Source organism: Tyto alba, unplaced genomic scaffold (assembly GCF_018691265.1).
Source record: "Tyto alba isolate M040663 unplaced genomic scaffold, T.alba_DEE_v4.0 Super-Scaffold_42, whole genome shotgun sequence".
NCBI lineage: Eukaryota > Metazoa > Chordata > Aves > Strigiformes > Tytonidae > Tyto > Tyto alba.
In genome coordinates, this window is record NW_024881318.1 from 40,958,605 (window position 1) to 40,975,271 (window position 16,667).

The 16,667-nt window shown below is 37.7% G+C and overlaps 1 protein-coding gene across 3 annotated transcripts in view; it reads right to left on the bottom strand.

The window, feature by feature from the left end:
• MLLT3 (MLLT3 super elongation complex subunit) overlaps positions 1–16,667 on the bottom strand; it is a 151,925-nt gene that overhangs the window by 11,475 nt on the left and 123,783 nt on the right. For 2 of the 3 annotated variants that reach the window (XM_042804792.1, XM_042804791.1), the window contains 4 exons: positions 10,343–10,421; positions 5,633–5,765; positions 4,124–4,226; positions 909–980 (listed from right to left, as the gene is read on the bottom strand). In XM_042804792.1, coding sequence (XP_042660726.1) covers positions 909–980; positions 4,124–4,226; positions 5,633–5,765; positions 10,343–10,421 — 387 coding nt within the window. The remainder of the gene's footprint in view (positions 1–908; positions 981–4,123; positions 4,227–5,632; positions 5,766–10,342; positions 10,422–16,667) is intronic. The other variant, XM_042804793.1, reaches the window with a different exon arrangement.

Below are 16,667 nucleotides of genomic sequence, written 5' to 3' on the forward strand. Positions count from 1 at the left end.
AGCTACATAATTATTTTTCTGCATCAAGAAGTAGACATAAGGGGAAAAGATCAAGCAAGATTATTCCAATGGTAAATTCCACTGTTGTCCTTCCTAGGATGTCAAATATGTCCTACCTCTCCACCTGACTTCAACTTTTTCCTTCAGCCTAAGCCATCAGAAACCTTTTTTTGTTTTAAGCAGAGAGAGATATGGAACCCAGCTTAAGCAACAAAAAAGTATATGGATCAGGCCACTGAAAATCCAGTAACAGATACTGAAACTGTGGTCTCCTGACTCATGTTATCAAAAAGTTGACACTAATACCTGTAAAATATGAACCTCTACAGGAACTTGTCCACTCTGGGAAACTGTGCTGTGTTTACTCACAGAAGGACTTAGAACGCTTAATCATGTCCAGCTGATGTGATTTTAAACAAAACTGTCTTTCTCAACATTAAATGGTAACTGTTGCTTCGTATCATTCTAGTTAGCATGCTAAATGTCACTTCCACTTCCTAATATACAGCATTCAGAAAGGATTCTGGAAAATATATGCATTTTTTAAATTGATTTATTTATTGGCTAGGAATACAACTGCAAATTCTCCTCTTCAAAAATTATCACTTCACTATGAAGTACAATGCAAACTCATGGTGAAGATTAAATAAAATAAATAATAGATTGCAGTTTCCCAATTGGTGGCATTTGCCAAATCATCCCATGTATTGAAAAGAAGGAGAACACTTTCAAGATAGCATAGAAGATGAAAGAATTACAGAAAAAAAGAGAAAAATATCTGCACCTATAGGAACCCAATGCAGACATACTAATTACTAAGATTTTCATTGTGTAACAAAGGCTGCTGTTTAGTAAAGACATTAATATCACATTCTGGACTAGTTTACTGTTACGTCATTCTCATTTACCTTATCATAATCACCATTCTTTATTTGTTTATCAGATTTGTTTTGCTTTATTGGACTTTTCACTTCTAAAATCTGGAAAAGAAAGAAAATCCTGTAAAAATTAAATTTTGCATATGAAAAAATAACTGAAAAATCAGTTAATAACACAAAAAATATAACATCCAGAGCAAATGTAACCAAAACTTAAAACTGAGCTTTTCATTCTTTAATCCATACAACTTACTCATATTTTTCAGAAAAAAAGCAGCTTATAGCAAAAAATGCTGTGTTGATGGAATGAGGTGATGTTGGTGTTATTAATCCTTAAAGGAATTAAATTCATATCATTTAAAGACTCCTCAACACTTCTTTGTATCTTCTGCACTCTCATAGGATAACAGATCTGATTCTGCAGATACAAAATAATGCTGAGGTACTCTCCAGTGCATTTGAAAAGTCACATAATCAGTATATTTCTCCTGGTTTTTTTTTTGTTTTTTTTTTTTTCCAATCAATGCTGTCTCTTTTCTTTTACACTAGAGATTTTGAAACATAGTCTTTGAAATGACCACAAGAGTTGTAACTGAAAAAATGTTTGATTGTAATTTCTCTTGCACTTATATGGCACCCTTCCTTTAATGGCATACAAAGCCATTTACTGTCACTTATACAAACCAAGGATGCTTCATCCAATACTGAACTACAGTCAAGAAGAACATGTCAGCAAGCATAAGAACATCACACTTAGAATGAAACTTTTAGGACTAAAGTGAGGAATATTTTGGAGAAACAGAACTGTTGATTGTTCTTCCATTTTTTTCCACATACAACACACATTTTTTTAAGTTAAGAGTAGAGTTAAAAAAATAAATAAATCACCATGTCATTCCAAACCCAGAATATAATCAGTTCTTCTCAAAAACATCAAAGGAAAATAAATAATCACAAATGATGCAAGATTTTGGTTCACATTTCATTGTAAGTAAGACTAACATCACTAGCATGATTATCTTCAAAACCACACTTGACAGTCAAAACACAGGACAAAACTCAGCAAATAAAACAAGAAAATAAGGCCTGTAAAAGCAAGTCTAGAGCAGCAAGAAGCCTAACAGACAGCTTTCTGTAAGTTTCCTCTCATTTCTACTTCTCTTGGTATAAATGACTAAAATTGCATATATGCTCCCCAGGGTGACCAGTACCATAAAAATACAGCAGGCGGACAGCTATTTCCCTACATAGAGAAAGTGACTGCAGATCTGAGTAAACTTTACACAAGGATTTATTTAGCCAAAACTGATATATGGCCAGAAAGCAAAACATATGTTTCTGAAGAAAAATCCCAGTTCTTCAATTCAAAATCCCCTGGGGTTACTGCTGTGTAGGCCAGTGGAAGAAAAAGTATTGTTTTGAAAAAACCCAAACCTCTAGGAATGGATCCAGTACCTTTAAGGTGCTTTTCTTGTTTTTAAAGGAAGAAAATTATTGGTTTCAAGTAGAACCTTAGCAAGAACATGGTATATTTGAAAAAGCTGCTTCTTTACAATGCTCTTGATGTATAATTGAAATCTAACATATTAAGCTCTCTTGTTTAGATGAGACACAGCACTAACCAAATCTGAGGAAGCTTATAGAAATATTAACTCTTAGCTCTTTAGTCCTATGAATGGATTTGGTCAACACAAGCCCAATTTCATCAGTCAAAAGCATCATCCTGGCAAGCAGCACTATGCTACAAAGCAGAGATTTCAAATGTGGCTACAGTCCATGTAATTTGAATTCTCATAACGCTTCCCTAAATTTCTGATTTTCAGCTCAATTATAAAAGTTAGCTTAATTATAAAAATGGAAGAAGGTATGTGACATTCAATTTTAGCTGGCACAGTGCTATTGTTTGGTGTCTGAAAGTGCAGGTAGACCTGTCAGATTACCAGAGGGGAAAGGAATATGAAAGATGTGGCTGAGTGGACTGCTGATACTGGAGACTTAGAATTACCTAAACAATTACGTTGCCTCTGTAGAAGTTAGCCTTCATTAAACAACAAGCTATAGATAGGTGCTTTATTTTTTTCTTGTGTTTATGTCTCTAGTAAATGTAATATTCTTCATCTTTATAGTATGCTTTTTTCCCCAAAAGACTCTCTCTTAAAAACTTGCAACTTTTGTACAATCAACTAAGAAAAGCTTAGCTTCTGGTGGATGAGAAAAATTATTTCTGTACATGGAATCCTCTTCTCTCTGTGTGCAAACTACTTCCTAGGGTTTTTTTCTCCACAGTCTATTTGAAGTTAACTGACATGAATAATAATGGTTCTTTTTGCAATATCAGTAAGCTTGTATTGGAAATGTTACTAGAAAAATAATGACAAGTAAATAATTTCTGCCATATAATTGAAGCAGTTCACCTAAGAGATAGAGGAAAGACGCAGCCATAAAACACACCTCTAAACCACAAACTTTTGTTAATACATGCGGGCACTATTGTAACCATACCAATACTGCAAGCAGCCACTTACTGACAGTCAGTAAATTTCATGACTGCTTTGTGTAATGATCCAGCTAACACTATGATTGAATTATGGCTCTCTAAAATCAGTGATAAATGATGCAGTTTATAAATCATGATTTTAAAAAAAAAAAATACCAGCTTTTATGTTTAATGTTTGTATTTAAGGAGTCTTACTTTATTGTTGACTGGGGGTGAGGTAGCTCCCAAACTCTAATTTTCATTTGTCTCTGACGTGAAAACAGAACTACGCTACTTTCCTACCTCACAAAGAATAACAATGTTAGCTCTTACAGATGTAGAACAACTACTCTGATAGTGAAGTAAAAACTATTGTGTCTTCTACTGAAGTAAAAAATATTTTACCTTCTAGATAAACACTGGTGGAGAAGAGGTGAATGAATAAACTGCTGAGAATGAGCCTATTGATACAAACTGTGTGTATTGCTAATACAAACCCAAACCTGTGTTAGTTGTATAACTGATGCTATAAAGCCAGTTTGAATTGCTTACCTTACAAAGCTAAGTCATACAGAAGGGACACATTTCTTAAAATACTCTTAAAAACATTACTTTGGCCTACAGCATTTGCTAAACTAAATACTTCTCCTTCTCCTGAAAAAAAAAAAATAGCCCTTATGTGATTTTACAGCATAATTAGCTTCACGGAAGTAATCAAGATGTTATTATGAACAACCTAAGACTGCATTTATGAATCCTAAGACTTTACCTGGTTGTTGTTGGTTTTCAGTAAAGGTGGTGCTGGTTCATGGCATAGTAGTGGTGAGGAAGCTGAATTGCTGTCACTGTCACTGCCATCACTCAGACTAACCCTATGGAAAAACAGAGCCGAGAGTTTACACCTGCAGACAAAGTGCTGTTAACAGGGGTGAACTGAGCTTGCACTGTCAGGTAGGACACTAAGAATCACCCCTCACTAAGCAAGCCATCATTAATCAAGGTCATGTGGAAGAGAGGCATCTGAGCGGGGTCCCAATCTGAAAAAAGCTTTGCACAGCACAGAGAAAGAGGCTGTCTGCCTGCACTAGGCTGGGATGACATGTCCAGTTAACAGCAGCTGACATTGCAGAAATGGTTAAATATTTAGAATATTAAACTGCTGTTCCCAAAGTTCCTGGATCAAGCCCATATCTCAGTTCAGAGCCATGTGGAAGAAGGAAAATGTTTCTTAGAGATACATTTCTAGTCTTCTAAAAACTTTCTAAATAGCTGTTCTTCTCACTTGGACAAGTGTTTCACTGAAAAGGTCCACCTTTCTCATCATAAATAAAACTTTTTCCTGGCTAAAATTTAAAAACTTGGTATGTCAGGAAAGGCCACAAGAAAAAGCTCAGTTCCTAGTCAGTCCCACCCTTCATTTACTTAGGAACAGCAGGAAATACCTATTTGTTGGAAGAAAGAAAGTAGTTATTTGGGATAAAAAGAAGGCAGAGAAACATTAGCCTTAAAAAACTGAAACAAAATCTCCACACTTTTGGAGCTGAGCTTGAGACAATCCTTTATGCAATCACTGTCATGAACAAATTCTCAAACTGCTAGTCATCTTCGTCTTTTTCTCCTTGATTCCTGCTGCTAACGTGCAACAAGGAAGCAGATGACATTCATTAATGTTTGCCTATTACCTCCCCATTTAAGCAGCAGCTGTCACTGGCGCTCGTGTGCTGTGCACTCACAGCAGAACCCTCTGGATAAGATGAAGAACCCACTATGGAAAGTCTTGTGAGAGACTGGTTTAGGTTTTCCATTCTGTTTACGCTCTTACATATTACCTACTGTATGCAGTGCAGAAATTACTTGGAATTAAGATTTCATTGATTCTGATCCAATTTAACAACTTAATCTAAAACTGGTTAGCAGAGAGATCTTGAAAATGAGACACTGTACAGAATAGCTCATCCGGCAATTGAAGAACTTAATTTTATCTCATTTATGCCAGAGAGTAATTATGACTACTCCTCTGAAGTCACAGTGGCATGAAATCAAGAAAAGTCAAATGAATGAAAATCATCATAACCACATGAATTAGTACAGAAATAGTTCGTATTGAGAATGGTTAATTCTGTTAGTTTTTAGAAAGGGCACTTATACATGCATAAGCTTTAAAAAGAGAGTGAATTCTCTGCCTATTTGCTACTCAGCCCTCTCTAAGATAGACCTCAACTCATTACGAACAAGCACCTCTTGGCCATCACCCTACTTGCAATCACAAGACACTCACCTTCGACTCTTGCTTCCACCTCTTGTATTTACAGGTCGTTCCAACTCAGAATCATTGTCATTCTCATCTGCTTCATCTGATTCATCTTCATTATCATCTGAATGCAGATCTTTCATTATAGACCTCAAAGGACCTGAAACAACAGAGACAATAAAATACACAAATGAAGTTCACTTCGAAGTGTTCCAGGAAATTCATGCAGCTTTTTAGATGATAGAAAACTACCCTTCCCACACAGTCCTGGGAAGGCAGAAGTAATGCACTGGGCACTTATGCTGCAAGGACTTATCATGAATAATTTACTCACATGAGCAGCTGGGCTTCAATGGACTTACTCAAAAGAGTGAAGTGACTTTTAAGTTCAAGTGTGTGCAATATTGGTCCGCTGGGCCATAGCTGAGGTAAGTAAAATACTGTCACACCAGGACAAATTGACGATTACTGTATCATTATTGACATGAAGATTATTTTGCATTATTAGGGTTTAGCATTTTTTGCTTTCTCAGAGGGTTTTATATACGAGTAAATATCTACAGGGGCATACTGATCAGCAACAGTACATTTGTTAGCTTAACCCGTGTACTGAGAAGCAAAGTCTAACAAACTCTAACTCGTACTGGCCAAGGCAGACTTTGTCTTCCTGTTTTTTATATATTTAGCTTTAGCTGTTCCCTTTATTTCAGGGTCAATTTCAGGTCAAGTAAGCACTTTGCAAATGTTCATATGTAAGAAGTGCATCAACCCCATGCAACACTATGCTATCTCTTTTCCTGAATTAACAGAAGGTACAAAGCTTGACTTGCTCATAAAACTGCATTAAAAACTGCATCCAGTTTGGGATTTTCGTTTGATTTTACTCAATTTATTTTGCTGTAAAATAGTTACACAAAGAGGAGAGGAATATGTTTAACATATCAGGGAAATGTAAAGCTACAGCCTCTTGAAATAAGAACAGGCAAAAGCAGCTTAGAAGAGGGAAGGAAGCAAGAGTGATGCCACAAGGCATTTAACTCTGAAATACAGCCCATCTGAGACATGAAGCAGCAAGCAAAAGCAACAGTGATGGCTGTGGTAACAGCAATTGGTATTGGGGTTCTGTAATTCCTTCAGCCCAAGAAAGACTAACATGAACAAAGTGAGCCCCAAAGTGTTCTTCAAATGGACATGAAGCTTGCAACCTCTATTTGATAATGGTGAAACAGAGTCAAGGAGTGTTATTCTTGGTCACTGACAGAGAAGAAAGTAGACCTCTGACTGTCAGGGTCATACTCCTAACAGGGAGGATGTTCCCTTCATGGAAGGAACAGCTTTATGGATTATTCCAGATCTAGCAAGGCTCAGGTCACAGGCATTTGTACTAGTATTGTGCAGGTGACTTCAAAGGCAATATTGAGAATTATTTACCTCTAAGTTTACACTAGAATTTCCGTAAATTGGTGCAGTTTGGGCAGATTCAGATCAGTGGATTCTCTTCTCTGTTTTAACACCCTAAGGTTGGCCAGGCAGAATCCCATATGGTGCTGTTGGGCAAATTCCTGGTGTACCAGACACTTGTACAGGCAACAAGGAAGGATGAGCTGTACTAAATTGCTTCTTGTCCACGCAACCACCACTAATTTGCAGCAGCAGATGATCTGTGCTCCATTTTCTGTTCCTCTTTGGGTCTCAGGTAGACAACACTCAGCTATTTGCAAAATGGTAATTTGTAGTCTGGCTGAATATCTAATTATCTGACCCCTGAAGGAGGGAAAGGACTCCTTCTTTGGCTTTTAATAGGAACAGTAATAAATATATTTCCTTTAAAAGGGATGAGAGAGGGCACTCTCAGCGGCATCAGCACATGGATGAAGGAAGAATTTGCTCATTTTGATCTTTTGAAGAATGTTCTTATTGGCTGGTTTGAGTGTCAAGGTGGGTGAATGAGAGACATGGTGTAGGGAGCTAAAGGGCTATAGGGAGGTAAAGGGTTAGAAAAGATAATTAAATTATAAATACACAAAGAAGGATTCCAAGTTTCAAGACAAAAGGGTAGAACACAAGAATATTTCCAAAGACTAGGCTTAGCCTAGAAAGGCTAGTTTCCCTTCACCTTACTGGGCAAAGACACTAACACACGCACCATCAAAGTCCTACTGAGGATGGTTTTCTTTGTCTGTACTGAGAGTAGATGAATCTCATTCCACTCCACAGGCCAAAGTCAGCTTCTGAGAATGCATTCATCTCCTCTCCACAACACACAGGGGAAAGAAGATGATAGAAAAGACTTGGTGAAGGACAGATGAAAGGAAAGCATCATCATATTTTTGATGAATGAGCAGAGGTAAAGGTCAGTAGGAGGAAATGTAAAATGATCAACTAAAATCTAATTTTGTAATGGAATTTAGTATGACATATGAATAGCTGATCTTGCATAAAACACCAACACATAACTCCACAACATGGAAACTGGTAGTTATGCTTGCAAGTCACACAAAACATCAGTACTTGATTTTATTTTTAAATGGAAGCAGAAAGAAAATAAGCACGCATTCCTCATGATCCCTAACAGACTGCTCTCTCAAGCTTAAGCTAACTCACTATTCTTGCCTATGTCCTTTTTCCAAGTATAGCAGAGGGCCATTTTATCCCCTGATATGCCCTTGCTGTGTTCTGGGATAATCAGACAGTCCTGTCTCAAGTTGCCAACAGACTTATTCCTCTTTCTTGGAGGAACAGGAACTTGTACTCCAGTGACACATCAGTCACTGAGGCACTGAACAACTTATCATTCAGACAAGTTTTCACTTAATGTAGGACTACATCTGGGATGCTGAACAGGCATTTTGTATTCAGCCAGCTAACTTTTTCAGAACACTTTCCTAACAATCAGCAAAGCATTAATTTTCAGGTATTTTAATTCTACAACTGATAGTGATGTCACTGTTAATCTTCTGCTCCTTGCTAACAATTTAAAATTTCATGACAAACTTTTTAAGGGTTTGAGAAGTTGTTATCTCCTAAAGGGTCAGAATAGTTAAGGGGAAACTGAAAACTAGGAGCTGCTCAAGAGCAAGTGTTCTTGATAAGGAAATATCAGAGTAAGCCCCAGGGGCAGAAGAACTTGAAGAACCTTAGGTTAGCCCACTGCTAATGTAAAAAGAGGCAAAAAAAAGTTAATGCTGCAGTTTTCTGACACTTGAGTGAGCAGTGGAGTTTGAATAGAACAGAAAAAGAGCAATGGCCCTGAAGAGTAACTTCTAGTTAGGGAATAAAAGTGTGGGTTCTGACCAGAGCCCAGCATACAGTGTGAACATGCCATAGTATGCCTGGTGCTTCATCCCCTTGATACACAAATTAATGCATTTAGTTAACTGGAACTCCCAGAAAAAAGCAGTAATTACTAATTACTGTGGCAAGAAAGAGAAGATGTATATACCACTTGTACTTCACAGTGGTTTACATCAGAGGAAAAATCTCCCATCTATTCTTGAGAAGGTACAAAAACCTGATAGACTGTGATATGTCTTACATATGATCCAGAAGAGATGGATAGATCCAGTCTGCTCAGAAGAAAATACTAAGTCAACAGATTTTTGCCCAACATAATGGATATAGGAATAAGCATCCAAGTCTTTTGTCTTGTGATGGACAATTCACACCACTAATGAGGTTTTCATGAGAGCAAAAATAGGATTTCAGCAAGAAGGGGTTCTGTTTAGCCTTAGGTAAAAATCAAATGCCTGAAGCTGGTCATCAACCACAGTTCACTTCAGCTCTTGCTTTATTTCACCTGGAGTAAGCTGCCAGAACACATTAGAAAATCACTACCAGTCACCTGCAAAGGCAGTAGGACAGATACGCATCATGTGTAGATCTATTTAAAAACAAACTGTCTGTCTGAGATATTGATGTCTGTCCATAAACTTAAATCAAGTCTACCACTGAGGAATATAAATGGCTAAAGCAAATGAAATTTTAATTACTCAAAAGCTGCTTCTTTAATGCTCCTGATCCAAAGAACAAAATAAAAGCTGATTAAGAATGTATCAGTTGTACAATCTTATAAACCCAGGGAAAAAGGCCAAGCAGAAACTAAGTAGATTAATAGATCATGTAGAATGAATCTCTTATTTAGAGAAAACCTGTGAGTACTTGTTAATTTCTCTGTGAAGGAAAATACATTTCTTTACTGAGTTCCAAGTAAACCATAATCATTAGCCAGAAAACTAAAATGCAAACTTAAAGTCAACTTTAAGTCTAACCATCATCTTCCCCTACCATGTATCTAACGTAAGTACTGTATGCTTTTAAAACATCCCAATAGTATGGGAAGATCACAGCCCTTTTTAAGGGTCCACATACACATATCCTTGATCTTCCCACAGGAAGCCATACCTTTCTGAGAAGGGCTTCACATGGAGCCAGGTGCCATGCTACCTGACCCTGCAAAAGGACAACCTCAGAAACAGAAGCTCTTTTGAGTTTAGCATCTGTTAAGTGACTGGCGTGTATTTAGTGCTTCAAACAAATACTTCGCACCCTTTTCTCAAATATACATTTTCTCCCCTTTTATTTTCAGCCACAGCTGAAAACCGACACTCTAAAGGAAAACTGTGGCCAGTTCAGGCTATGGAAGGTGCCAGAAAAGTGGTAGTGAGATGCCATCAGTTCTGTTTTTATTGGCCCCTTCATTTCACATGTTCCTTTCAATTTGTTTTCCTTTGTTAGTACCTTGTTGTCTGTTGTTTTGAGATGGTGTAAAACTGGAACTGGAACTGGAGCTGGAACTGGCAGGACTGGGCTGTTCAGACTTAAAAGGAAAAAAAAAAAAAAAAAAAAGAAAATAAATAACATTGTAAGAAACATTTTTGCCTAAAACCCTTACTGTTAGTTACTGCCTAAGGCACGCTGTCAATAAAAAAACAAAACAAAACAAACAACAAACTACAGAACAGAATAATACTCAAAGATCTTTATTTTGGGTATCACCTGAGGTAAACATAGTGGAAATTGCTATGCACTTGGCATATATACACACTACTGCATCACGTCTAATTCTTTACTGAAGCCAAAACCCTAACAAGAAGTTCCCAACAACTTGTTTGGAAGGCTACACAACAAGATTTTTAAAACAGAGTTGTTAAAATCAGTTTACATTATTTACATAAAATTCTATATATTGTTTTCTCACTATTGTTTACAACTTATAAATTTCTCTGTAAAACTCTATAACATTACTGAGAAAGTTTTCTGACTCTCCTTGCTTGTACAATAACCCTCATGACTGTTAGAACTAAATTGCTCTCAAAAATAACAGCAGTAATATCCAGACACTGTAAAACTCAGTTTTCATGCACACAGGCTACCTAAGCCTAGCAGTTGCTTCTTCTCCATAAATCAATCTATTGTTGCCTTTCATAACGAGCAGGCAGATTTACAGCCTTTTACCGCCTTTTCTCACAATGAGAGATGCCTATTTAGGCAACAGAATGCTTGAGGAAAACACTACTAACATCTGCTCTCCTGAAATCAACACCAGCTCCAGTTCTCACAGACACATAGTTAAAATACAAACTCTGGACCTGCCTGTATGGGTATATACTGCTTGTATACAGATGAATCAACCCTGTGCAAGAAGACAACCCAACAAACAACACAACCCATTGCTGAGTACTGAGAGAGATTCTTACACAGTCCACATCATCAGACCTTTTTGGAATACACTGCAGCATCACTTGGTATGGAACACACTGCTCTAAAAATCAAGTAATTCTGAAAGAATTTTTTTTTTTTTTTTTACTGCCTGAACTTCTGCAGAACCATACAAAATTTTTAGCTGTAAAATAATTATGATAATGTGAAACAGACTGCACCGATGAAGAACAAGAGTCAACGCAAACTTTAAAGACATCACCATTCTGGAAACTAATTTCAGTCTTACAGCTTCAGGTTACTCTTAAACATCTGGTTTATCTGCCACTTGCTGCTTTTTGCAGCAAAATTACTAGCTGACAACTGGTTTATGCAGATTTGCATTAACTATATTTTTTCTTTATTAATAACAACATGAACTTTAACTTATGTAAAATCCATTTATTTAAAAAAGTAACAAACACCAAAAGACTATCATATTCTCTTTAAAGTACCTGAAGAAGTGCTAAAACTGCAGGGGAAAAAAAATCACACAGGTGTGGAGATATTTGTGACTATTAAAACTTCACTACTTTCTTTTTGAACCAGTTTACTGGAAATAAAAAAAAAATAGGAAAGGCCTGGTCTCATTCACATTATAAGGCATGCAAACACCAGTGAAATTCCTCCATGTCAGAATTTTCTCCCAGCATTAACTAACTGAGATAGGATCACAAGAAGGAATGGATATGAACACATATAAAGTTGTTAGAATACTTTCCTGGTAAAAATTTTGCTCTGCTTTAGCAAGATCAATTTGTGAAGCCAGACCATAGAAAGTCCCAGTGAAACAGAAATAATCATCCATACTCTTTTAAAAAGGGTTCTTAATGACTCTTGAAACAATTTACACTATTTCCTTAAATGGCCCTGTCTGAAAATTTATTCAAAAAAATATAGATTATCATAAATGTTAAAATTGTTTAGTATCGGAAAGTAAAACTAGCTTTTATGACTTTGAGAAATCTGAGGTGAGAGCACACCCAGAGGAAACAGCTGCTTTTAACATAATAATGAATGTTATTAACAGAAGAGACTTGCCTTTTTAGAAGGAACTAAAAATATGCCTTCCATAGATGAATATGGATTAGTGCCCACAGTCCCATGCTTCTAGTTACCAGAGGCTATCTTTTGCCACTTAGGCAATGCTTTTTGACAGTTTTCCAGGCTGTTTGCCCAAAGATTTAGGTATTTATAGCTTTATTCACTTGGGCTTCCTCCTCTTATCCACTGGTTACTAATCACCAAACAGATTTTTTTTTTTTTTTTTTTTTTTATGGGACTGAAATTAGCTAAAGGGTGTCCTTCAGCAATAAAAGTTTAAGACAGCATTTGCAAAGAGCTTCTCTCATATGGCCTCTTCCTGTTTTACAGGTTTTCTCTTCTTGTAGACAAGCTAATGAGAGTTCAGGCCCAAACTGTTCATCAGTGCAATGACCTGATATGATTAATTGCATTCTTAGACAGTATTTCATTTTAGTGCTCTCACACGGATGCACGAGACACTGGCTTCTTTATTAGGCGTGGTTGAGAGATTCTGTGCTTTGAAACTGTTTGTCAAGAAAAGGGACTTCCCTTTGGATTGTGTTTTCCCTGAAATGGTACCTCTTTCACCAGCTCTAAATCACTTGGCTCTGTCATTTCCAAACTCTTGTTTGTTTCTACAAGTAGTACAACTTACTCTTGAGCTGCAAATAATTTTCAGGCAAACTCACCTGTTTATCACACAGGATATAAAAGAGCTGTTTCTGCAGTGTTTCATGGTTGTCCAAATTCAGGTAAGTTCTTCTAAAAATAACCCCCATCATTTCAAGCTCCTTATCTACATTAAAAAATATAAAATATCTGTATGTGGGTAATAATATCTTTTCTTGCCTACCCCTAAACTGTTTTTAAGGAAAGCTTACATATTGTTTCCTGAAATAAAATTTAAGTGCTGTACTAATATTCAATTTCATATCAGCCAGCCTACATATTTCCTATTTTTACACACAAAAGTCTAAAGATTTATGTTTCACTGTGACACACATACTGAAAAGTCTCTCCACTTAAAAATGCTTATAACTGTCTATTACTTCCACTTCTACCTTTTCTTAAGTTAGCTTCTCAGGGAGGAGGAACATGCTCCCACCAAGACAAGCCTCCTTCTCTAACGGTGTTGCAGTTACCTTAATAAAACAGTTTGAATCCTAGAATATTATTTTGATTTTAGTTTAAAAGTATGATTTTGATTTAACATGAAGCTACAGTAGCTATGAGAATATAAAGTACACTGAGGCCCTTAGGATTAAGCAACTAGTATGCTGTGTGCCTTGAACACTATAACAATCGTTACGGACTCTGAATTAACACAAAAGGTACTGGTTATGGATCTTGACTTGAAACAATAGGTACCAGAGGAAAACTGGTTTGGTTGGGGAAGATCGGCCAAGGGAGAGGTGAGCGTTAGCCAAAGATGGAGTGAGCATGTGCAAGGATGGAGCTCAATCAGCGGACACAGTGATGAAGACTATCGACGACTACCAGAGGACCCCCGTCCAGTATAACCACGCATGTGTTAGGGACATTTGCATATGATAATAATTCCCAGGAAATAACATGAATATGCTAATCATTGCCCTCCCCCCCTTCTATTTAAATCAGTCAGTAAAGATGACCAATGATTTCTGTAGAATAGGAATATAGGTAAGGTGAGGTAACTAAAAGCCAATCATTATTAAGGTCAACTTAAACTTTATGAATTTTGTTGATCTTATGTAACCATGACTCTGCTGAAAAAGTGTATAAATATGTTGTGCTTTGTACCTGTTGGTGAACACGTCTTTGGCGGAGTTATCCCCCGTGTTCCCCAGCGCTGGAATAAAGAAGTGCCTGCTTATCTGCTGGGTGTAGATAAATTCTTTCGGGACTGCGACCGCTAACAACAGGACTCCTGTACTTACAAGTTCTATTGTCTCTTAAGCGCTCTGTCATTGACCATTGCCTCAGCTTTAAGTGGAGCAGTCCAACCCATTTGTAGCTCAAAGGACAGAACAATCCCACCTCATCCACCAAATGTCCGCATCAGCCACCACCAAGAGGAGACACCGTTTGGGTGTCTGTGATACCATAAACCTGAACTGAGCTTTCTGTACCCTGCCCTAATTCTGTATCACCACAACTCCTATCAAGCTGCCACATTACCAACCAACCTTCAAGGCAGGGTAAAACTGCTTCTTTTCAAGCATTCACAAATTTAGCTTGCAGATTGCTAGCTCACAGGGAAGGTGGAAGACAAGGGGTATGGAGTGGGAAGTGGAATTAAATATTTTCTTATAGAAATTGAAATATTTATTCGTAACTATGACATTTAAAGCACTAAATTATTTAGAGAGGTATTTTAAGATTAAGGAGATATAAAATTTAGACAGGAAATGTCAGATTATTTATTTTTGACAGGAAGCAGAGATGGCAATTTGGCTGAGAATGTGACCTAAAGTACTGATACAATTAGCTGCCTTAATTATTTATAGCAATTTCAAGCAAAAATTCTGTATCACCGAAGAAGATGAGTTTGTTAATTAAGTTTACTCTGTACCTGCTACTTGAGCAAGTCCATGGGCCCTGATGGGATGCACCCTTAAGTGCTGAGGGAGCTGGCTGATGTCATTGAGAGACCACTCTTAATAATCTTTGATTCATCATGGTGAGCGGGAGAAGTGTCCAAACATCAGAAGAAAGCAAATGTCACTCCTATTTTCAAGAAGGGCAGGAAGGAGGACCCAGGGTACTTCAGGCTGGTCAGCCTCACCTCAATACCTGGGAAGGTGATGGAGCACCTAACCATTTCGAGGCACTTCAGGATGAGAAAATCATTAGGAGTAGGCAGCATAGATTCCTCAAGAGGAAGTCATAACTGATCAACTTGATATCAGCTTCTGTGATGAAATGACTAGCCTGGTAGATGAGGGGACAGCAGTGCATATTGTCTACCAGGGCTTCAGTAAAGTCTTTGACACTGTCTCCCCTAAGATCCTCATAGATAAGCTGTTGATGTGAGGGCTGGATGAGCAGACAGTGACGTAGACTGAAAACTGGCTGAATGGTCATGCCCAGAGGGTGGTGATCAGTGGTGCAAATTCTATTTGGAGGTCAGTAGCTAGCAGTGTACCTCAGGGGTCAAAACTGGGTCCAGTTCTGATTAACATATTCATTAATGATCTGGATGATGGGGCAGAATGTGCCCTCAGCAAGTCTGCTGATTACACAAAACTGGAGGAGTTGCTGATATGCCAGAGGGTCATTCTGCCACTCAGAGAGACCTTGACAGGCCGGCAAGATGGGCTGAAAGGAACCTCATGAAGTTCAACAACAAGAAGCATGAAGTCTTGTACCTGGGGAAGAACAGCCCCATGAACTAAAATATTCTGGGGGCCACCCAGCTGGAAAGCAGCTTGGCAGAAAAGAACCCGGTGTTCCTTGTGTATCTTAGTAACATATATAGACACCCGAAGGGAGAGTGCAAAGAGGACAGAGCCAGGCTCTCTTCAGTAGTACCCAGTGACAGGACCAAAGGCAATAGGCACAAATGGAAGCACAGGAGGATCCCTCTGAACATCAGGAGACACTTTTGTCCTCTGAGGGTGACCAAGCGCAGGCATAGGTTGCCCAGGGAGGTTGTGGCATCTCCCTCCTTAGAGATATTTTAAAACTATCTAGATGTGGTCCTAGGCCATCAACTCTAAGTGGCCCTGGTTAAGCAGGGGGGTTGGATGAGATGACTGTCAGAGGTCCCTTCCAACCTCAACCAGTTTGTGATTCGGTGCATCTGAAACACATCCTTTGTTTAATAATTGTATCCAGAAAAGACCTTAAGCCAAACTTCGCAACTGTTTCATCTGAACAATTGCACTGAATGAAGCAGGATTTGCATTTCTTTAGAGACCATCCTACTGAAACATGTTATCTACTTTTGAAAGAAAATCTTTTTCCTTCTATATTTATGTATATATTTTGTCTTAACTTTATAAATAAAAAATACATTTAAGACACTGCTAATATAAAAATTAAGAAATACTCAAGCTAGTGTAAGACTTAGAGAAGACTCACACACAGGAGACTGAGATAACACATGTGAATCAAAACTTCTTTTGCAGTACACTGCACAATACAGTTGAAAGATGAAATACTAGTGAAGGCCACTGCCTGCAGGAGTATTTTTGCTGAAGAAATCCTGCTGGTAAGAGGGGAAGACACACAGTAAAGCAGGCAAAGATCTACAGGAGAGAAGACTACAGTTTCTCATGTAGAGCAGCTGAATACTACAGTTTCCACGGATTTCATGCCTAGGGGATAATGAGTAAATGAGAGGCAAAATAAAGTAAAA